At 38.2% G+C, this 23953-nt stretch overlaps 1 protein-coding gene and 1 long non-coding RNA gene across 2 annotated transcripts in view; both read right to left on the reverse strand.

The window, feature by feature from the left end:
* Nucleotides 1-487: 487 nt before the first annotated feature.
* Nucleotides 488-23953, reverse strand: part of LOC145453554 (microfibril-associated glycoprotein 4-like) — a 29503-nt gene continuing 6037 nt past the window's right edge. The window contains exon 5 of the mRNA XM_080331521.1: nucleotides 488-2520. Coding sequence (XP_080187647.1) covers nucleotides 2205-2520 — 316 coding nt within the window. The 3' untranslated portion in view covers nucleotides 488-2204. The remainder of the gene's footprint in view (nucleotides 2521-23953) is intronic.
* On the reverse strand, nucleotides 3838-20756 carry LOC145453556 (uncharacterized). The gene is made up of 2 exons (XR_013919817.1): nucleotides 20233-20756; nucleotides 3838-4830 (listed from the first exon to the last, which is right to left on the reverse strand). It is a non-coding gene; the product is annotated as an uncharacterized LOC145453556 (long non-coding RNA).

Here is a 23953-nt window from a genome sequence, read left to right on the forward strand (position 1 = left end):
ACTATATCAAGTTCGATCTCTGCGTGACTGCTGGAGCGTGAAGTTGCTATTGAAATTTCAATAAATTGCAGCTCCATTACGGTGGCGTTGTGAAGAAAACGGCTGCGGTACAAAATTTTTATTTCGTTTTGCCCTTCACTTTGAGACCACATCATTTTTAGAGTGCAGCGCCCCTTTAACTGCTAGTAGCCAGCCTTGACTGACGACAAAAGGTCCATCGTCATCGCTCATATTGGAATGGCCCATCAATTAAAAGAGAGGACAGATAACTGGCGCTGACGATGACTTTCTAATGTCAAGCGATTTAGCAGAATTCATTGGCCCTTGGCGACCAAAGGGATACATTCGGTAAGTGAATAATTGGGCGAGTCACGCGTTAAGATCATTCAACCTCCATCATATCAGGGGAGTGACCCAGTAGACACAATGATTTACTCGTCGAGGTTACTATCCTCTACTCCCAAATATAATTTAATCAAACACGCCATTTGTTCCAAAAGGAAGATATCATTTTCGACGCTACATATGTAATATACTATCACGGAACAAGTCAATCATGTCAGCGTTGAAGGTTCGCGAAGCTGAAAAAATGGTTCAACAGCTAAAATACGAAGCCAGCAAGCAGGAACGTATTATGGTGTCGAAGGCCTGCAAAGAACTACTGGATTTTTGCAGCACCCAAGAGGTGTCGGATTATCTGCTCAACAAGCCCAAGAATATACCGAACCCGTATCCGCAAAATAAAGGATGCCCTCTTCTCTAATGCGCCAGCAAAAAACAGACCAAGCCGATCAATCACATTCCGATTATGCCTTTTGCGATGTAGTCATATGTTCTATTATTGCTGACACTATGCACGAATTCATTGCTTCATATATTCCGTCCTAAATAAGGGTGCATTGGAAATACCACGCCCAATAAAACGATGAATAGTGTGCTACTCTGTGAATGCGTAATTTCAAGTGTTTTTCGACAATATGTATCGAATCCAACCTTACTTTGTTACTTGGAATTTTAGCTTTGACTTGACTTGACTTGACTCGAAATTCAGAAATGTGGATTGACTCGTGACTCGGAGCAAAATTTACTAGTCAATTTCCAGTTATCAAGTAAACAATGTCGATTAAATCACTGTATCTTGTGTATGTTTGGATTGTTCGAGATACGCCTGTATCACTTGCGAGAGCAACCAGTCATTCACTGATTGTACGTTACACTGATCATCCATTGTTACATCACAGATAAATTGACCGCAACCAAAACTATCACGGCTTACGTTGCCGTAGTAGTAGTAGTAGATTAATCTCATAGCAATGTGTCTGTTTCTTAGACGGTTCAATGCTTAAGTTGCGCAGTGCTTACTTTTACCAACCCGTTTGTATGATTGATTTAAATCGAACAACTATAGTTTGTGTGTTTATATTCTCACGGTTGTGTAGATGGGTGGTGTGTAGGCTATTGTACCATATCAATTTGTTTCAATTTCTCGAGGCTTCGTATTCGGTTTTATAGTTTGGCTGATAATAACTGACTGCAGCATGTAGCTGTACAGTTACTCACGCATTTAATTAGCAATTCTACTTGTGCGTAAGCGATACAGCGCCTTTTTGCATATATTTAACTTTACATTCGTTATTTGATTCCAGATAAATGGCCAATTAATCTGTCTTTTACACATCTAGCAAAATGTAAAGGCTTTGAATCATCTCTCATACTTCGAAAATTCGATTTGACTTGAATTGTGACTTGACTCGAGTCACCTTCAAAAATCGATTGACTTGACTCGAGTCAAAATGTGCAATGACTCGAGAAGACTCGTGACTCGAAGGTAGTGACTTAATCTCAACACTGCCGGGAATAGACATGGACAGTTTAACATGGGTATTTGGTGTCCAGTTAGCTCATTGCGACTATGTCCTGGAATGCGGCTCTAGAATACATAAGTAATCGAAATGCGGCCGAGAATAGGAAAACGGCTGGCCACCCCTTATCTAAGTTGTTAAAAAGATAAAGTATGGCTGAAAACCGAACGCTTGGTAAGACGTTTGACGTAGCAACTCAAAAACCCCGATGATTATTATAATTACACAGCGCTATAAAGTTTCAAACCATGCAGCCATATATCAATGAGACGTTACAATCATTTGACAGGAATGATCCCTTAGGAGTGTGGCGTCACAGATATTTATCTACAAAAGTCAATTTCATAATCTTTTGCGGAACTTCATCTCTGAGTAATGCAGGAAGACAAGAAAGAAGCGGTCGCGGTGGCGGGTGGACCACCACCAAAATCCCTTCTGTCCTGTTTTGTTGAAGTTTCCATTCAGGTTGCTTTGGGCGCAGAGGTCATACCACCAGCCTCCTTCGTTGTTAGAAGCGCAATTAAAGCCATCGTGACCTGCGTCTTTTGTTGAGAATTGTCGATTGTTGTGATATGAGAAGCCATCGTGGGTTGCATTCCCGGAGTATCCGGATACGTGCAGTCTGTAGTTGCCGGATCTGGGTCCGATGCAGAAGTCGCTGAAAATATGGTTGATCAGAAAGGGATGCTAAATTATGCCGATTACGAAGTATATCGGGTTTTACAACCACATCGAAATATTTGAAAAATAGGGTATTTTCGGTGGGAAATTATTTCATTGATTATTTTAGAACAGGGATGGTCAACCCGCGGTGGCCCGAAAGAAGGTTTTGAGTATCTGCGAGGTAATTCTTGAAATTAGAAATAATCTCCCTCCCTACTGAAAATTACCAATTAACAATACGCCAAGTTTACGGCATTGTGTCTTACTATATTCCCAATTATGAGAGTACGTGTCGTCCAACATGCGACTTCGCGTCTACACTCGCAGAAAGATCGGCGGCGATGAAACTTTTGCTCGAAATGATCGTCACAAGTTCACTTAAAGCGTCATATTGATATGTCCAAGTGCCGAATAACGATGTTTTGGACAAATGACTCTATCGGTATACAGAGGCGACCCAAAATATATGCAACCAACATTATTATTGACCGAAGTCATTCATTAACTGTGAAGAAATTTCGTGCTCCACGTATCTACGACATGTAGCCTACGCAGAGTTTTCATGATATAATTGTTATCAATTTTGATTCGTAATAATATGATTCCATTTTACCGCTACCTTGTCCGGTTCGCTCATATCGGACGACTAAAAAAGGACAGCAACATTCAAGTGGCCGCGCAATGGCTCCTAAATCTCATGTGGCCCTTTGGCCAAAAAGGTTGGCCACTCTATGGTTTTACAATTACCCCCCCGTATACAGTAATTTCCCAACCGGATCGTCTTAAATCACTGTTTGTAAATCCATAAGCTACCTTGTTTCCAGGGATTGAAGGTAAAACGGGGTGCAGAATCATCAGTGCGTGACACATATTCAAACAAGAATGGCGCCAAAATGAGAAAAAAGTAGAATTTCGTTAAATAGGATGAAATATGGTTGAATAATTCCGGCATTATGATGAAACTACGGACTTTTGTGTGAAAGTTAAGGTCTTCGAAAGACTAACTGTGTTCCATCGCCTAATATGTCAGGAACCTTTTTTACCCCGTGGAACGGTTTCAAAATGATTTTTTTTTCGCGTAGTGATCTTTTAATATTCGCGCAAATGAATTGTACCACTTTTGGCACACAAAGTGAATTACAGATCTGAATTAATTTCCTTTCGCGTCATCAGTTTTGAATCATTACACTAGCCAACTAATTTTTTTTAGTGATAAAGATATTTTATTGTTTTCTAGGTATGTTTGACCTGCTGAGTCCGAAAATGACATCCGTTTCTTTAAATCGGCTCTAGCGTCTGAGATATCGATATATTTTTTATTTATTTGTTTATTATTTATTTTGTTTTTTTGTTTGTTTTGTGGTATTCATGGTGTTTGTCGACTACTATGGTCATTTACACCAGGCCGATATTCGTCATTTTTTATTCCGTAACTGAAGACTTATGGCACGGCCCACTTCTAGGCTTTTTGTAAGACACCGCTTACGCCAGGGGTTCTCAACCTGGGGGCGCTCCCCCTTAGGGGGGCATGAAACATCTGAAGGGGGGCGCAAAGAAGCGGTCACCTGAAAAAATATTTCGCGCTTCGCGCGATTTACCTCCAATGCACGCATGTTTCTCTCTATATAGACCCAATTTCATATTTTTTCATTCTCTCATAATCATTCATAACCTTCCATACCACCAAACAATCTGTTGAGGTTGCTAGCATCCCAGTGGAATTTTGTAATATGACGATAAGGGGGGCGCAAAATTTTTCACCGTCAAAAAGAGGGGCGTGTCTAAAAAAAAAAGGCTGAGAACCACTGGCTTACGCGGATGAGGTGGCGAAGAGGAGACTAGATAAACCTCCAACACTTAGGTATAGGAATTCTGAAGTCGACTTCGGTCGGACTCGAACCCGCAACCCATTGGTGTTGCAGCTGCGGATTATTTCGCCACTGATATTTATTTTGTTTAATCGTCGTAAGCAGGCTACTTGGTGTTATGCAGATTTTGAATCTGTTCGGCGATTTGTGCCTCACTCTGACGAAGTACTTCGACTCAACCACAAAAATTGTCTTGGAACCGGAGCTTGAATAACATTCTACCATATAATACAAAAATAATTACTTCCGTATTTCAGATAACAAGATGAAGTTTTTCATTGCTAAAGCATCAAAGGACTTTTGCTGAAAATGGGAGTGCCACAAAACGACCTCAAGAGTGACGCTTATTCATAGACAGTTTGAAAAATAGTTTGAACACAGATATGCATCTCTGTCAATTGGCCACCCAACAAAACTAAAAGAAGACTACCATTAAACTAAAACGGTAGTAGTAGGATGGGATTCGTTTATGCCCCGCCAATCAGAGAGCGCCACGTCATCCTAATTGCCACGCCCATTTTCATACCCTAAGGGTACATTCATCTGCTACGTCATCTGTGCCACATCATCATCAAGCGCCACGCCTATAGTGCCACATCATCCATCCATTGCTATATCATCGCTGCATTGATTGCCGCATCTTGATACTTTTCTCAGATATTGTATTATGTGTATTTAGGACTAATATCATCCATCCATATTTTTTAAACTTGATTTTATGTGTACAAGTTACGGTTTCTGCAGTTTCCACATTTTACGACTTATGATTGCCGCGTCAAAACTTACATTGGCACTTTACTCAGTCTCCTTGAAATAGCATTGTATAGTGTACGAGTTCATTTTATTTCGAAAAAAGAGCATATCAATGATATCGTTGATCGTTATTGCATCGATTCACTAGCTGAAATCCTCCAGATCGGTTGATGTTTCGAGGTACACCGCTTTGCTGCCGTCCGACACTGCGATCCGAGTTCTTGCGTTCGATCTGACCGTTTTGTTTGATGTAGCGATCACTGGCTTGTAGTATATACGATACGAGCGGAAGGTTGGGATTATGAACAACTACGCTAGGTGAATAGATGACGAATTCATCAGCTCGCAGTATAACCGCTACCTGTATAATGTTTGCATGTCGAGTATAAGGGTATTTAACTCGACACTAAAATGCCAGCGGAATAGCCGCAGGGACCCGGTTCTCGTTGCTATAATTAAACGAACACCTTCGCTGCAGGTACGCGATCACCGACGTTATAATGATAGGGACAAATTAGCCGCATGAAAGCGAGTCTAATGAATATAACGACAGACAACAAGTTAGTTGAAAAGTAAAACTAATCGTGACCGATGCAAGACGGCGTGAAACAACGCTTTCGCTCGATTCTTGTAGTGACCACAATTCATACGATTCAGTCCTTTTCATGTCACTAGAATAAGGGTGATTAAACCGACAGTGAAACGCCGCTTCACAATTGCAAGTTAGTGTAATGCAAATTTTACCCTATCAAGGGTTATAAAAGTATGGACGGCAAAAGGTATAATTTTGGGTCGACATGGTGCCTTAGCTATCTATCAATAGGTATGTAATATTTGTTGAAATAGTTGCTATTGATCATAGACCAAGCTTGCTTTCAGAGCTGGAAACTAAACGCATATGAAAATTTACCTAGGTGTTCCCCACACGCATCAAATGTAGGCCTACTCAAGTGTTTATGAGGTGGCGAATAGTTCGACGGTTGTTGGCATGCAAGGACGTCACATAGAATTGTGACATTTCGCGCGATCAACTACGCATGATTTTATGTGAATTTCACCGATAGTGTCCGAGTTCTATGTGACATAAGTACAATTTCAGCATCGGTATTTGCAATAAAGCCTAAAAATTAGAGTTGCACCTTTTCGCGATTTATGCAGCTATTCGCGCAGATTTGCGTTAATGAAAAAAGTAAAAATTATGTACTCAAGTAGGTTGATGAGCAGAGTGCAAAACGGGTTAATATACCTGCTACCGATATTACCCCATTAACAAGTTATACAGGTGCAGCCAACACCGCAATCGCACGGATTTGGCTTTTATGATAAGTAAACATATGAAGTCAAGATTGAGCCCGTACGCCTGCTAGATATTTACATCAGAAAACGAGGTTGTAGCTTGCGTTGCGTGTTTTGATTTCTAAGCAGGTCGGTATGGCAAAAATTGGTATTATGTATCTTGATGTATAGTTAGTTACATCCTGTGTGATCTTGGGTCTCATTATCCATGATATTGTCGCCAATTAAATTCGGCGAGTAACGTAATGGCAGCCTACGCCCCACAGCTGTAACACCAATGGATCCGTCGGCGATTTGACATTTCTATTGCTATATGGCACATTAATCATTATATTCAAGTTGTCATTGATCTGTTCCAATAGTCGAAGGTAAATCTAACGCTGATTTAATTTGACTTTGGTGATGACATGATTAATAGCCTAGTTATCTGGAGTATGGCTAAAACCCGGATTAGGCTGTACCGCTCCAATGCTATGATCTCAGGTCAATATTTGTCAAATTCTATAATATTAGACCTATAATTGTGGCTCGTCAACTGTCCGCTAGCTGCAAAATTATAACGCAACAGTTTTCGCAGCAAAATCGGTATTGCTCCGCGATAATTTTGACCACTATGTTTTGATAATAACTTGCTTCCGAGAAATAAATAACATTCATTATATGTTAGATGATACTTTTCCTTGATATTCTATTATGTGTATTTAGGGCTAATGCGACATCACTATATTAACGACAGGCCTGATTCGAACACACTAATTTTGCGAATTAAACTTTTATCCCGGAACGCAACAAAATAAATCATATGAATTTGTAAACTACTTATTCATGACATAGTAATAATTCTACTTGTGTACTTTTTCATATTTTGCAGCAATTTTAGTAGTACTTAAATAAAATTCGGAATATAAACTAATCGAAAAATTCGGTAACCAATTTCGCATAGGCTATGCATACAAATGAGGAAAGTTACATCAACGCGTGTTAACTAATTGCATTATGTAGCTTGTAATTCATGCAAGTTTCGAAACTTCTACACTGAATCCTTTAAAGTAGATAGAATCGAAAAAACTAATCGAAAATATTCACGAAGTTTGGATGCGACATATTTGGGTTTTTTAAAATCATTCATACCCATGATTCGAAATACTTTAACTAACTTATGTTTTCGACATAAGATAAGCGTGAAATGTACAAATTTCTATGTTGCGCAAATACCAGAAACTTTGCTTGCTTTCAGAGCCGGCAACTAAATGCAAGGCAGAATTTACGCAAAAGTTGCTATTCTGAAAATTTTGTCAAGGTAACAGTTTAAAAACTTACACTTGAGCACTACGAAATGTTCAAGTACTTTATCTTTACACGACGTTTTTTGTAAAATGAATACTAATATTATGGAAAAAATAAAAAATAAAAAGAGCGAAAAATTACATTTTATCCCGGAACGCAACAAGAAAAATCGTATGAATTTGTAAACTACTTATTCATGACATAATAATAATTCTACTTGTACACTTTTTCACACTTTATAACACTTTAAGTAGTACTTAACAGTTTCAGTTTTAAATAAAATACGGAATATAAACTAATCGAAAAATTCGGTTACCAATTTCGCGTAGGCTATGCATACAAATGAGGAAAGTTACATCAACGCGTGTTAACTAGTTGTATCGAGTTATCGAATGATTTTTTTCTTTACATCAAAATAACTAGAGTGTGTAACTACATTAAAAACGTATCTAAATGAGCTCCAGGTCATTGTGATTATGCAGCATACCAAATTTCATCACACATTTCATGATGGAACAACTTTAAAACTAACGCAGTTCTATAGCAACTTTTGCCTAAATCTGTTTTCGGTAGCATGTACATATCCATAGTCAGCTTTAATAACAGAATTACCATGCTAATATGTGACTCCTCACCTTGAAACTTGGTACGTAGTTGTAGGACATTGTGATTATGCAGCATACCAAATTTCTTCACGCATTTCATAATGGAACAACTTTAAAACTAACGCGGCTCTACATCGACTTTTTTGCGTACATCTGTTTTGCGGAGCGTATAGCACGTACCTATACATAGTCAACTTTAATAACGGAATTACCATGCTTAACATTGAATCCCAACTCTAAACTTGATTCGTAGTTGTAGGACATTGTGGCAATGCACCATGCTAAATTTCATCGCACATCTAATGATGGATCACCTTTAAAACTAACGCAGTCGAATACCGACTTTTAAGCATATCTGTTTTGCGTGAACATAGCATATACCTATGCATAGTCAATTTTAATAGCAGAATTACCGTGTTAAACATTGAATTCCCACCCTGAAAGTTGGTACGCGATTATAGGACACTATAACAATGCACCATACCAAATCCAATCACACATTTCATGATGGAACAACTTTAAAACGAACGCGGCTCTACATCGACTTTTTGCGTATATCTGTTTTGCGGGGGGCGTATAGCACGTACTCATACATAGCTAACTTTAATAACGGAATTACCATGCTTAACATTGAATCCCAACTCTAAACTTGATACGTAGTTGTAGGACATTATGGCAATGAACCATGCTAAATTTCATCACACATCTAATGATGAAACACCTTTGAAACTATCGCAGTCGAATACCGACTTTTACACATATCTGTTTTTCGTGAACATAGCATATACCCATACATAGTCAATTTTAATAACAGAATTAGCATGCTAAACCTTAAATTCTCACCTTGAACGTTGATACCCAGTTGTAGGACATAATAACAATGCACCATACCAAATTTCGTCAGGCATTTCATGATGTAACACTTTCAAAACCAACGCAGTTCTCCGACAACGCGACATCTTACAAAATTGAAACCGCGGTGACTGCTTGAGAGACCTACCAGTGATATTGCGGTAATCTAGTTACTTCCACAAAATAGTATGTATTCAACTTACTTTCCACAAATCTAACGCGCAAAACAATTTACTTTGCTAACGAAAAGTGCTGAGTCATCATATCATTATCCACGCAACAATACACCTAAAACATACTATCGTACAAAATGGTCGCTAACCTCTTTGTGCACCAGCTGTAAATCTCACAAGCAACAAGTTTCAAGATTCCAGTTATTGAAAAAATGTTAAAGTGTTTCTCCTGCGCCAAGTCGTTATGTTTACGAAAGCGTATATTGTAATATCATGATCGATTTGCATTCGTTGCTCACAAACTGTCACTACTCTAAATAATTATTTTTCACTCAAACACAACAGCATACTTGTCGCCATTCGTTTTCATCAAGCACGAGTTCAATAAACTTACTTACTACGACATGAATTGGTATTTTTATGTTGTGTAAATAGGTAATAAGTAATTTTAGTAACACTATACCAACATCATCGAGTTGTGCGAATAGATTTACATGTGGTGTTATGGTTTTAATCGAAGTGCACTGCACGATCTAATGTAGAGTCATCTCTATTGTATAGCAACTCGGTAATCGAAATGCATGCATTAACATTTAAACAGCGATCGTGTTTCATCACGCGAAAAATATGTTCACTACTGCGATACTCTGCACAGGGCATGCAAATCCTTCTCACACTCGTAATAGTATACCAACGGCTACCGGCGACAACGTTTAACAATACCAACGACACTAAACATACGATACCTACCCAATCTGCAAATTGTTTCGATTTATTCTGTCTGTTTCAATTTAAGATAAGGAAGCCCATTTCACTCAATGTATCGATGCCTACGGTACTCTACAAAATTTTCTGATTAATTCTCCCTATGCTTATTTATCACAAGAAAGATGATTTGATGCCTAAAGTACGAAATACTTTTTCGCTTGAGCTAAGCCGCGGCGCCTGGAGTGGAATTTTACGGGGTATGTGGGCTCATTTCGTAGGGCTCTATGCCATAGGAGCATACTTTACGCTCCAATTCGATTCCCACACATTCCATATAATTACTAACAGAACCATTGAGTACCAGCCTTGACATTTTCCGTAGTACTAGATGGCATGTATACAATTTCACGACATCCGACATTACGACGAAGACTATCAAAATATCGAAAGAAGCCCTCTATTCTTTTCTGAAATAATCAAGGTTTTATCAGGACTTCCCTTCATATAAACTCCAGCAGAATCACAAATAACCTCCCAAGTGTACTCTATTTACTCTAATTTGATACTCGTGTACCAAATCCCTATTTTCCGCAAGTATGATAGAGGCTATCGCTCGATACTCAACGATTCGTAATTTTGCTGGAATACAAGTACAATTAGTTTAAAGTAGTTTGAGGTTACGTTTGTATCACCTCGACAAGTGCTATTATCAAAAAATGCTTTTGCTAAACTCTTACACTTTTACTAAACTTCTACACTGAATCTTGTAAAGTAGATAGAAAAGGAAAACTATTAACATAAGGTAAGTGAGAAGCACGCAAATTTCGATTGCATACAAATGCCACAAACTGCGCTAACTTCCAGAGTTGTTAAGTATAGAAGTACTCGTACGTCTTGAGAATACCCAAGTAGGTTTTTTGCCTACATGTACCAAATACTCTCAAGTCCTTATGATATTGGAGTACATCAACTTCATGATAGCTACAGTATTAAACAGAAATAGACCTAGAGTACTAACGTTTTTGCGCAGTGAGAGTTCGCAAATTATCGAAGTATTTTTGTTATTTTTATTGCGATAAGTCATTCTGCAGCGCAAAAATGCGTCGTAGGATATAGATGAAACTAGCACCACTCATCAAGACCGCTGATAACAGTACATTTCAACATTTAGTTGCAGTAAATTTCGAGTAAAGTACAAGAAGTGATGATTTCCGAGTGAGTTAAAAAGTAAGTATTGCAGGTATAGTTTACCTGAAAACCGAATACTCTGAAATAGAAGTAGATGCAGTGTAAATAGTTAATCACTTGATTAAGTATAGCGCAAGCAGATAAAACCTATACTTGAGTACTACAAAATACACGAGTACTTCGCTATCGACTCGCTCCACGTAATAAGTGACTACGGTTTAAGACTGCTTTTACCGATACTCGTCAGTTTCCGTTTTAGATAGAATTCGGAAACCAAATAATTTCATAAACATAAGCTAATTAAATGAATTTACTCGAATGTACTATGCCGCGCTGATAAGATTAATTATAATATACTTGTCATGTTAGAGCGATTTTTCTAGCGTAGAAAATCTTTAAAATGTAGTAAGCAGGCCAATATGAAGATATTCGTTGAGCTGAATAAACATAAAAAATACTCTAGACTACTTTATCGGTACTTTACAGTTTCAGTTTTAGATAAAATTTGTCCCTTTCACTCCTCGCTATCTAAACATGTTTAGAATATATTATTTGCGATGATACGAACCCGTAAAGTACTCAAGTAGCTTTTCGTTGGATATAGATGAAACTGACACCATTCACCAAGACCACTGGCCCACTGACAAAAAGTACATTTCAACATTTTAGTAACAGTAAAGTCCTACTAAAGTACAAGAAGTCATGATTTCCGAGTGAGTTAAAAAGTAAGTATTGAAGGTATAGTTTGCTCGAAAACCGAAAAAACTCTGAAATAGAAGTAGATGCAGTGTAAATAGTCAATCACTTCATTTAGTATAGCGCAAGCAGGGCAAACCTATACTTGAGTACTCCAAAATATACAAGTACTCCCTCCACGTAAAAAGCGACTAGGGTTTAGACTACTTTATCGGTACTTGACAGTTTTAGATAAAATTTGGTGAGACTTTAAATTTTAAAGTAGTTTGAGCTTACGTTTGTATCACCTTGACAAGTATCATTATCAGACATGAAAATGATACTATCACCTAATACAGAAGTTAACACACGTCAATGTGCTTCGGAATTCACGAGAAATTGCTTACTAAGAGAATTATATTCTTGTATACACAATAGTGGAGAGAATCTTTAAAATGTAGTAAGCAGGCCGATGGGTATTCATTGAGTTGTATAAACATAAAAAACATTCCCGCGCGCTCCTAAACCTAACACTTCCTACCCTACCACCTAATACTAAGACGCGCGCGGGAATGTTTTTTATGTTTATACAACTCAATGAATACCCATCGGCCTGCTTACTACATTTTAAAGATTCTCTCCACTATTGTGTATACAAGAATATACTTCTCTTAGTAAGCAATTTCTCGTGAATTCCGAAGCACATTGACGTGTGTTAACTTCTGTATTAGGTGATAGTATCATTTTCATGTCTGATAATGATACTTGTCAAGGTGATACAAACGTAAGCTCAAACTACTTTAAAATTTAAAGTCTCACCAAATTTTATCTAAAACTGTCAAGTACCGATAAAGTAGTCTAAACCCTAGTCGCTTTTTACGTGGAGGGAGTACTTGTATATTTTGGAGTACTCAAGTATAGGTTTGCCCTGCTTGCGCTATACTAAATGAAGTGATTGACTATTTACACTGCATCTACTTCTATTTCAGAGTTTTTTCGGTTTTCGAGCAAACTATACCTTCAATACTTACTTTTTAACTCACTCGGAAATCATGACTTCTTGTACTTTAGTAGGACTTTACTGTTACTAAAATGTTGAAATGTACTTTTTGTCAGTGGGCCAGTGGTCTTGGTGAATGGTGTCAGTTTCATCTATATCCAACGAAAAGCTACTTGAGTACTTTACGGGTTCGTATCATCGCAAATAATATATTCTAAACATGTTTAGATAGCGAGGAGTGAAAGGGACAAATTTTATCTAAAACTGAAACTGTAAAGTACCGATAAAGTAGTCTAGAGTATTTTTTATGTTTATTCAGCTCAACGAATATCTTCATATTGGCCTGCTTACTACATTTTAAAGATTTTCTACGCTAGAAAAATCGCTCTAACATGACAAGTATATTATAATTAATCTTATCAGCGCGGCATAGTACATTCGAGTAAATTCATTTAATTAGCTTATGTTTATGAAATTATTTGGTTTCCGAATTCTATCTAAAACGGAAACTGACGAGTATCGGTAAAAGCAGTCTTAAACCGTAGTCACTTATTACGTGGAGCGAGTCGATAGCGAAGTACTCGTGTATTTTGTAGTACTCAAGTATAGGTTTTATCTGCTTGCGCTATACTTAATCAAGTGATTAACTATTTACACTGCATCTACTTCTATTTCAGAGTATTCGGTTTTCAGGTAAACTATACCTGCAATACTTACTTTTTAACTCACTCGGAAATCATCACTTCTTGTACTTTACTCGAAATTTACTGCAACTAAATGTTGAAATGTACTGTTATCAGCGGTCTTGATGAGTGGTGCTAGTTTCATCTATATCCTACGACGCATTTTTGCGCTGCAGAATGACTTATCGCAATAAAAATAACAAAAATACTTCGATAATTTGCGAACTCTCACTGCGCAAAAACGTTAGTACTCTAGGTCTATTTCTGTTTAATACTGTAGCTATCATGAAGTTGATGTACTCCAATATCATAAGGACTTGAGAGTATTTGGTACATGTAGGCAAAAAACCTACTTGGGTATTCTCAAGACGTACGAGTACTTCTATACTTAACAACTCTGGAAGTTAGCGCAGTTTGTGGCATTTGTATGCAATCGAAATTTGCGTGCTTCTCACTTACCTTATGTTAATAGTTTTCCTTTTCTATCTACTTTACAAGATTCAGTGTAGAAGTTTAGTAAAAGTGTAAGAGTTTAGCAAAAGCATTTTTTGATAATAGCACTTGTCGAGGTGATACAAACGTAACCTCAAACTACTTTAAACTAATTGTACTTGTATTCCAGCAAAATTACGAATCGTTGAGTATCGAGCGATAGCCTCTATCATACTTGCGGAAAATAGGGATTTGGTACACGAGTATCAAATTAGAGTAAATAGAGTACACTTGGGAGGTTATTTGTGATTCTGCTGGAGTTTATATGAAGGGAAGTCCTGATAAAACCTTGATTATTTCAGAAAAGAATAGAGGGCTTCTTTCGATATTTTGATAGTCTTCGTCGTAATGTCGGATGTCGTGAAATTGTATACATGCCATCTAGTACTACGGAAAATGTCAAGGCTGGTACTCAATGGTTCTGTTAGTAATTATATGGAATGTGTGGGAATCGAATTGGAGCGTAAAGTATGCTCCTATGGCATAGAGCCCTACGAAATGAGCCCACATACCCCGTAAAATTCCACTCCAGGCGCTGCGGCTTAGCTCAAGCGAAAAAGTATTTCGTACTTTAGGCATCAAATCATCTTTCTTGTGATAAATAAGCATAGGGAGAATTAATCAGAAAATTTTGTAGAGTACCGTAGGCATCGATACATTGAGTGAAATGGGCTTCCTTATCTTAAATTGAAACAGACAGAATAAATCGAAACAATTTGCAGATTGGGTAGGTATCGTATGTTTAGTGTCGTTGGTATTGTTAAACGTTGTCGCCGGTAGCCGTTGGTATACTATTACGAGTGTGAGAAGGATTTGCATGCCCTGTGCAGAGTATCGCAGTAGTGAACATATTTTTCGCGTGATGAAACACGATCGCTGTTTAAATGTTAATGCATGCATTTCGATTACCGAGTTGCTATACAATAGAGATGACTCTACATTAGATCGTGCAGTGCACTTCGATTAAAACCATAACACCACATGTAAATCTATTCGCACAACTCGATGATGTTGGTATAGTGTTACTAAAATTACTTATTACCTATTTACACAACATAAAAATACCAATTCATGTCGTAGTAAGTAAGTTTATTGAACTCGTGCTTGATGAAAACGAATGGCGACAAGTATGCTGTTGTGTTTGAGTGAAAAATAATTATTTAGAGTAGTGACAGTTTGTGAGCAACGAATGCAAATCGATCATGATATTACAATATACGCTTTCGTAAACATAACGACTTGGCGCAGGAGAAACACTTTAACATTTTTTCAATAACTGGAATCTTGAAACTTGTTGCTTGTGAGATTTACAGCTGGTGCACAAAGAGGTTAGCGACCATTTTGTACGATAGTATGTTTTAGGTGTATTGTTGCGTGGATAATGATATGATGACTCAGCACTTTTCGTTAGCAAAGTAAATTGTTTTGCGCGTTAGATTTGTGGAAAGTAAGTTGAATACATACTATTTTGTGGAAGTAACTAGATTACCGCAATATCACTGGTAGGTCTCTCAAGCAGTCACCGCGGTTTCAATTTTGTAAGATGTCGCGTTGTCGGTATAATGTTTTCTAAAAGTCAAACTCGGCCGGATATCATGACTGTGTAGGACTTACGATAAACATGTATTGATATTAAAGTTGACTATGTATAGGTACGCGCTACGGAAAAACAGATTTAGCCAAAAGCCTGTATAGAACTGCGTTGGTTTTGAAAGTGTTACATCATGAAATGCCTGACGAAATTTGGTATGGTGCATTGTTATTATGTCCTACAACTGGGTATCAACGTTCAAGGTGAGAATTTAAGGTTTAGCATGCTAATTCTGTTATTAAAATTGACTATGTATGGGTATATGCTATGTTCACGAAAAACAGATATGTGTAAAAGTCGGTATTCGACTGCGATAGTTTCAAAGGTGTTTCATCATTAGATGTGTGATGAAATTTAGCATGGTTCATTGCCATAATGTCCTACAACTACGTATCAAGTTTAGAGTTGGGATTCAATGTTAAGCATGGTAATTCCGTTATTAAAGTTAGCTATGTATGAGTACGTGCTATACGCCCCCCGCAAAACAGATATACGCAAAAAGTCGATGTAGAGCCGCGTTCGTTTTAAAGTTGTTCCATCATGAAATGTGTGATTGGATTTGGTATGGTGCATTGTTATAGTGTCCTATAATCGCGTACCAACTTTCAGGGTGGGAATTCAATGTTTAACACGGTAATTCTGCTATTAAAATTGACTATGCATAGGTATATGCTATGTTCACGCAAAACAGATATGCTTAAAAGTCGGTATTCGACTGCGTTAGTTTTAAAGGTGATCCATCATTAGATGTGCGATGAAATTTAGCATGGTGCATTGCCACAATGTCCTACAACTACGAATCAAGTTTAGAGTTGGGATTCAATGTTAAGCATGGTAATTCCGTTATTAAAGTTGACTATGTATAGGTACGTGCTATACGCTCCGCAAAACAGATGTACGCAAAAAAGTCGATGTAGAGCCGCGTTAGTTTTAAAGTTGTTCCATTATGAAATGCGTGAAGAAATTTGGTATGCTGCATAATCACAATGTCCTACAACTACGTACCAAGTTTCAAGGTGAGGAGTCACATATTAGCATGGTAATTCTGTTATTAAAGCTGACTATGGATATGTACATGCTACCGAAAACAGATTTAGGCAAAAGTTGCTATAGAACTGCGTTAGTTTTAAAGTTGTTCCATCATGAAATGTGTGATGAAATTTGGTATGCTGCATAATCACAATGACCTGGAGCTCATTTAGATACGTTTTTAATGTAGTTACACACTCTAGTTATTTTGATGTAAAGAAAAAAATCATTCGATAACTCGATACAGCTAGTTAACACGCGTTGATGTAACTTTCCTCATTTGTATGCATAGCCTACGCGAAATTGGTAACCGAATTTTTCGATTAGTTTATATTCCGTATTTTATTTAAAACTGAAACTGTTAAGTACTACTTAAAGTGTTATAAAGTGTGAAAAAGTGTACAAGTAGAATTATTATTATGTCATGAATAAGTAGTTTACAAATTCATACGATTTTTCTTGTTGCGTTCCGGGATAAAATGTAATTTTTCGCTCTTTTTATTTTTTATTTTTTCCATAATATTAGTATTCATTTTACAAAAAACGTCGTGTAAAGATAAAGTACTTGAACATTTCGTAGTGCTCAAGTGTAAGTTTTTAAACTATTACCTTGACAAAATTTTCAGAATAGCAACTTTTGCGTAAATTCTGCCTTGCATTTAGTTGCCGGCTCTGAAAGCAAGCAAAGTTTCTGGTATTTGCGCAACATAGAAATTTGTACATTTCACGCTTATCTTATGTCGAAAACATAAGTTAGTTAAAGTATTTCGAATCATGGGTATGAATGATTTTAAAAAACCCAAATATGTCGCATCCAAACTTCGTGAATATTTTCGATTAGTTTTTTCGATTCTATCTACTTTAAAGGATTCAGTGTAGAAGTTTCGAAACTTGCATGAATTACAAGCTACATAATGCAATTAGTTAACACGCGTTGATGTAACTTTCCTCATTTGTATGCATAGCCTATGCGAAATTGGTTACCGAATTTTTCGATTAGTTTATATTCCGAATTTTATTTAAGTACTACTAAAATTGCTGCAAAATATGAAAAAGTACACAAGTAGAATTATTACTATGTCATGAATAAGTAGTTTACAAATTCATATGATTTATTTTGTTGCGTTCCGGGATAAAAGTTTAATTCGCAAAATTAGTGTGTTCGAATCAGGCCTGTCGTTAATATAGTGATGTCGCATTAGCCCTAAATACACATAATAGAATATCAAGGAAAAGTATCATCTAACATATAATGAATGTTATTTATTTCTCGGAAGCAAGTTATTATCAAAACATAGTGGTCAAAATTATCGCGGAGCAATACCGATTTTGCTGCGAAAACTGTTGCGTTATAATTTTGCAGCTAGCGGACAGTTGACGAGCCACAATTATAGGTCTAATATTATAGAATTTGACAAATATTGACCTGAGATCATAGCATTGGAGCGGTACAGCCTAATCCGGGTTTTAGCCATACTCCAGATAACTAGGCTATTAATCATGTCATCACCAAAGTCAAATTAAATCAGCGTTAGATTTACCTTCGACTATTGGAACAGATCAATGACAACTTGAATATAATGATTAATGTGCCATATAGCAATAGAAATGTCAAATCGCCGACGGATCCATTGGTGTTACAGCTGTGGGGCGTAGGCTGCCATTACGTTACTCGCCGAATTTAATTGGCGACAATATCATGGATAATGAGACCCAAGATCACACAGGATGTAACTAACTATACATCAAGATACATAATACCAATTTTTGCCATACCGACCTGCTTAGAAATCAAAACACGCAACGCAAGCTACAACCTCGTTTTCTGATGTAAATATCTAGCAGGCGTACGGGCTCAATCTTGACTTCATATGTTTACTTATCATAAAAGCCAAATCCGTGCGATTGCGGTGTTGGCTGCACCTGTATAACTTGTTAATGGGGTAATATCGGTAGCAGGTATATTAACCCGTTTTGCACTCTGCTCATCAACCTACTTGAGTACATAATTTTTACTTTTTTCATTAACGCAAATCTGCGCGAATAGCTGCATAAATCGCGAAAAGGTGCAACTCTAATTTTTAGGCTTTATTGCAAATACCGATGCTGAAATTGTACTTATGTCACATAGAACTCGGACACTATCGGTGAAATTCACATAAAATCATGCGTAGTTGATCGCGCGAAATGTCACAATTCTATGTGACGTCCTTGCATGCCAACAACCGTCGAACTATTCGCCACCTCATAAACACTTGAGTAGGCCTACATTTGATGCGTGTGGGGAACACCTAGGTAAATTTTCATATGCGTTTAGTTTCCAGCTCTGAAAGCAAGCTTGGTCTATGATCAATAGCAACTATTTCAACAAATATTACATACCTATTGATAGATAGCTAAGGCACCATGTCGATCCAAAATTATACCTTTTGCCGTCCATACTTTTATAACCCTTGATAGGGTAAAATTTGCATTACACTAACTTGCAATTGTGAAGCGGCGTTTCACTGTCGGTTTAATCACCCTTATTCTAGTGACATGAAAAGGACTGAATCGTATGAATTGTGGTCACTACAAGAATCGAGCGAAAGCGTTGTTTCACGCCGTCTTGCATCGGTCACGATTAGTTTTACTTTTCAACTAACTTGTTGTCTGTCGTTATATTCATTAGACTCGCTTTCATGCGGCTAATTTGTCCCTATCATTATAACGTCGGTGATCGCGTACCTGCAGCGAAGGTGTTCGTTTAATTATAGCAACGAGAACCGGGTCCCTGCGGCTATTCCGCTGGCATTTTAGTGTCGAGTTAAATACCCTTATACTCGACATGCAAACATTATACAGGTAGCGGTTATACTGCGAGCTGATGAATTCGTCATCTATTCACCTAGCGTAGTTGTTCATAATCCCAACCTTCCGCTCGTATCGTATATACTACAAGCCAGTGATCGCTACATCAAACAAAACGGTCAGATCGAACGCAAGAACTCGGATCGCAGTGTCGGACGGCAGCAAAGCGGTGTACCTCGAAACATCAACCGATCTGGAGGATTTCAGCTAGTGAATCGATGCAATAACGATCAACGATATCATTGATATGCTCTTTTTTCGAAATAAAATGAACTCGTACACTATACAATGCTATTTCAAGGAGACTGAGTAAAGTGCCAATGTAAGTTTTGACGCGGCAATCATAAGTCGTAAAATGTGGAAACTGCAGAAACCGTAACTTGTACACATAAAATCAAGTTTAAAAAATATGGATGGATGATATTAGTCCTAAATACACATAATACAATATCTGAGAAAAGTATCAAGATGCGGCAATCAATGCAGCGATGATATAGCAATGGATGGATGATGTGGCACTATAGGCGTGGCGCTTGATGATGATGTGGCACAGATGACGTAGCAGATGAATGTACCCTTAGGGTATGAAAATGGGCGTGGCAATTAGGATGACGTGGCGCTCTCTGATTGGCGGGGCATAAACGAATCCCATCCTACTACTAACGGTCTTACAGAAACTGGATTAGGACTCTCACCAATAGTTAATCTGTGTAGATTCGAAAATCGTAAATGTGTTGCTTGGCCAACACAGCGACTATACAAAATACCCATGTTTTATCTGCTTGTGGGATAGCCGAGCGCGCACTGATCACTGAGTGACAAAAGAGTGGTCACCTGGAGGTTCCATGAGAATACGTGAAGCTAACATCATAAACGAACCTTTAGTTGCTGCGGGGAGGGAGATCATCATTCCACCGCTGCACATAAAACTTGGTTTGCTGAAACACTTTGCGAACGCGAACTTTGAGCGTTAGTAAGAGTAGTGTTTGTGCTTTGACTTCACCTGTTTTTACATTGCTAAACTCTGTTGTCTACTGCTAATATCGCCAAATTTTTAAAATGTTTGCTTGATTTTCACATGAAACAGGATTCGCGTATAGAAGGCTCTCCGTGTTAACGACTACGTCTTTAACGGTATCGCATCAGGAATAAAAGAATACTTGATGTACACACTTGAAAAGACAGATGTAGACAAATTTGTATATTTTTGGTACGGAATAGGCTATCTCACAAACTAAAGCCAATTCGGAAAAACTAATGTCATTTTTGAATTCAGCGACATAAGAATACCCTAAAACCTTAGTATACAAATATACAAGGAGTCAAAATTGTGTATTGGCGTATTTTATCACTTTTTAGAGCTTTTCGAAACAAAAATATTGCGTATCTCAAAAAATAGAGCCAATTCGGAAAAACTAATGTCATTTTTTAATTCAGTGACATAAAATACCCAAAAACCGTTGTAACTTTTTTGGCATCAAAATGTGTGTTGATCAGTGTTATGATATCTAGTAGGGATGGTGTGAACGTGAGGTTCACGTCCCGTTCTGTGTGTGAACCTCAGAAATTTGGAGGTTCGCGTTTACAAACGAGTCTTTGTATGTTCTGCACTGTAAACCTTTTTCATATATTACAATTTATACGTCACTATAACATCTTTGGTTGAAATTTATTACATTTCAACTGCAGGCCACTCTATGCATGGTGCTGGCAGCATGAAAAAATCAACACTGAACCAACCTGCACCTTGACAATCTCAAAAATTTTACCTGCTTTTGTTATAAAAGTTTGCCCGAAATACCCAGCTTTCTGTTTGTGAATATTCAGCCAAATCCGTGCGATTGAGGTGTTGGCTACTGCTGTATAACTCGTTAATTGGGTGAAACCCGTTTTACACTCTGCTCAATTTCAACGTAGCCACACTCAGACGCCGAATACATTGTCCGGTTTGCCCTAGACCAGTGATTCCCAACCGCGGCCCCCAGCTAGCCTTCTTGCGGCCCCCACAAAAAAATATTGAGAAATCGATTTATGAAAAAAAATTATATTTGTAAAATACTCTTGCTTGGCTTGGAGTCTGGAGTTTTCAATAAGGATTGCAGGAAAGTTGTGAGTAGACTGCTAAGATTACGTCACTGCTGTTTCAATGCAATATGCCCTAACTTTTCAGTTGAACGGGCAGTACCTATAGCTATAGGTATAGATATATAGGTATTGACAGGACCGTAACTGCCGTTCCCCCAAGTCCCCCAATTGGGGGAGCGAGCTCGAAGGGGGCCCAAAATTATTTAGTGAATTAGCATAAATTATAGAGTGTATTATGAAATATTATGCAGCTTTTTCAAAGATTTTTCGCGCGTGCGATTTCAAGTTTCCAAGTACCTCAATTATTGGGTACTCTTCGACCAAGATAAAATACGCAAGACTTATAGAAGTGGGCATATAGGCGTTGGCCATTACCGCGCCACGACGCACGAAGACATATAAAGTTTTAGGCCATGTAACATGCAACTCCAAGAAGTGTGCCAGAACGATCGGCAGGGAGAAAATCTTGGCCGAAAACGACTGCCCTTATGCTGACCGAAAACTTCGTTATGCATATTCAAAATACATATAGGTATAATTGACCATAGGCACCGAAATGACTGGCGCCGAATGTTCCTCTCTTGGCAATCTGAACGTCACGAGACAAATAGGCTACCAGCCCGCAGGGAAAAATTATATTCCAGTGAAGAAATACCAATTTGAAATCGTGTGCATCTTTTAGTTTAGTATGTTTGCGTGATTCTATATTTCTTGATATAGCAGACTGGAGGTCACGAAATAACAAATAACATCATGTAACAAAGTCGTACCAACGGGTCCGCCCGTCCGAATATATTTCCAAGACAGCTCTACCGGTAAATCTGATTACGTGAGCAGCGATGACAAGTAATTGATAGCAATATATATGCAATTCACGATCTTATTGACCTATTTTATTTTGAATTATCGAAAATTTTCCCGCTCCACGCTGGCTCACTAAACGGGAACGGATAAACGGGGATCCTGATTTCGTGGCAGAAGCGAACAACGGCACGGGCGGTCGGTTTATCACCCTATGGGAGCTCACGACCTAAGTGTGTTTTTTTGGGGGGGGGCTGACGAAGTGCTGTTTCGTTCCTGCCAACGGGTATACACGCCCAAAGATGTTTATTTATTATTGAGTGATCCTACCTTTTCAAACACAACTCACTCGGCGCAACCTGTCAATCTGATTACGTAAGCAGAGAGAGAATAAAAACTGATACCAATATATATGCAATTCCCGATTATATTGACCGATTCAATCATGAATCAGAGAAATTTTTCGCGCTTCGCGCGATTAGTCGAGATAGGCTGCCTAAAACGGACACCCGATTTAGATGATAAATAGCGGTAAACAGCCATCTAGCCGGAGGGGGTCTGGGGGTTTCGAAGTTCTGTTTATCACCCTATGGGGGGGGGGCAAGAGCAACGTTTTTTGGGGGGGACTGACGAAGTGCTGTTACGGCCCTTGGTATTGATAACTAATTTACGGATAGATGTGCAACAAGTGACTCACGATTGAATACGCCGAGATGCGTACTGCTTAGCCGGCAAAAAGCAGCATAATTAGTAGTCCTATAGCTCGCGACCCAAGCGTCCGAATATTTTGATATGTAGGTGTTTATCGAAAGCAAGTGTCGCACTGATTCCAAAAATAAGAATTGAAATTTTGCCAAGGCAATAAAACTACTCCGGAATAGCCAGCAAAGGTTGATTGTTCTGAACAACGGGAGCGCGGCAACACAATGGCCAATGGCGCGTCAAGCGAATGATCGCAACAATGCCAATTTTCATATTTTTGTGACTATTTTGGGTTCCTTTCATTGCCTTGGTATTCGTGCGGCCCCTGCCGTACTCTGAAATTCTAAATTTGGCCCTGTCACCGAAAAAGGTTGGGAACCACTGCCCTAGACCGTTAAGGCGTAATCTTCTATTGCCTTGCAAGTCCTCGTCGAAATTATTGGCAAAACGAAGGGAGATATTGATTTTACGGGATTATGATATCATTTAATTGCTCCACTTGATACATTTGGCGACGTTTAAAAAGTTAGTATGTACTCTAGCATTGTGGCATTATGTGGCCGAAATGTAGGGTTGGAATTAGCAATATATGACGTTACGTGACGTCATGAGGTTCAGGTTTTCGTTCACACGAACCTGAACCTTTCAGAGGTTCACACCATCCCTAAATCTAGCCTACTTTAATTAGCGTACAATTTCGTTCTTGTTGTGTTGATATGGTGAAGACCAATGAATGTTATAGTGCAGTTCTCAACACGCGGCTAGCAACATCTTCGATTATGAAAGCAGT

This window comes from Botryllus schlosseri, chromosome 13 (assembly GCF_051294905.1).
Source record: "Botryllus schlosseri isolate E-star chromosome 13, Bs_hap1, whole genome shotgun sequence".
Taxonomy (NCBI): domain Eukaryota; kingdom Metazoa; phylum Chordata; class Ascidiacea; order Stolidobranchia; family Styelidae; genus Botryllus; species Botryllus schlosseri.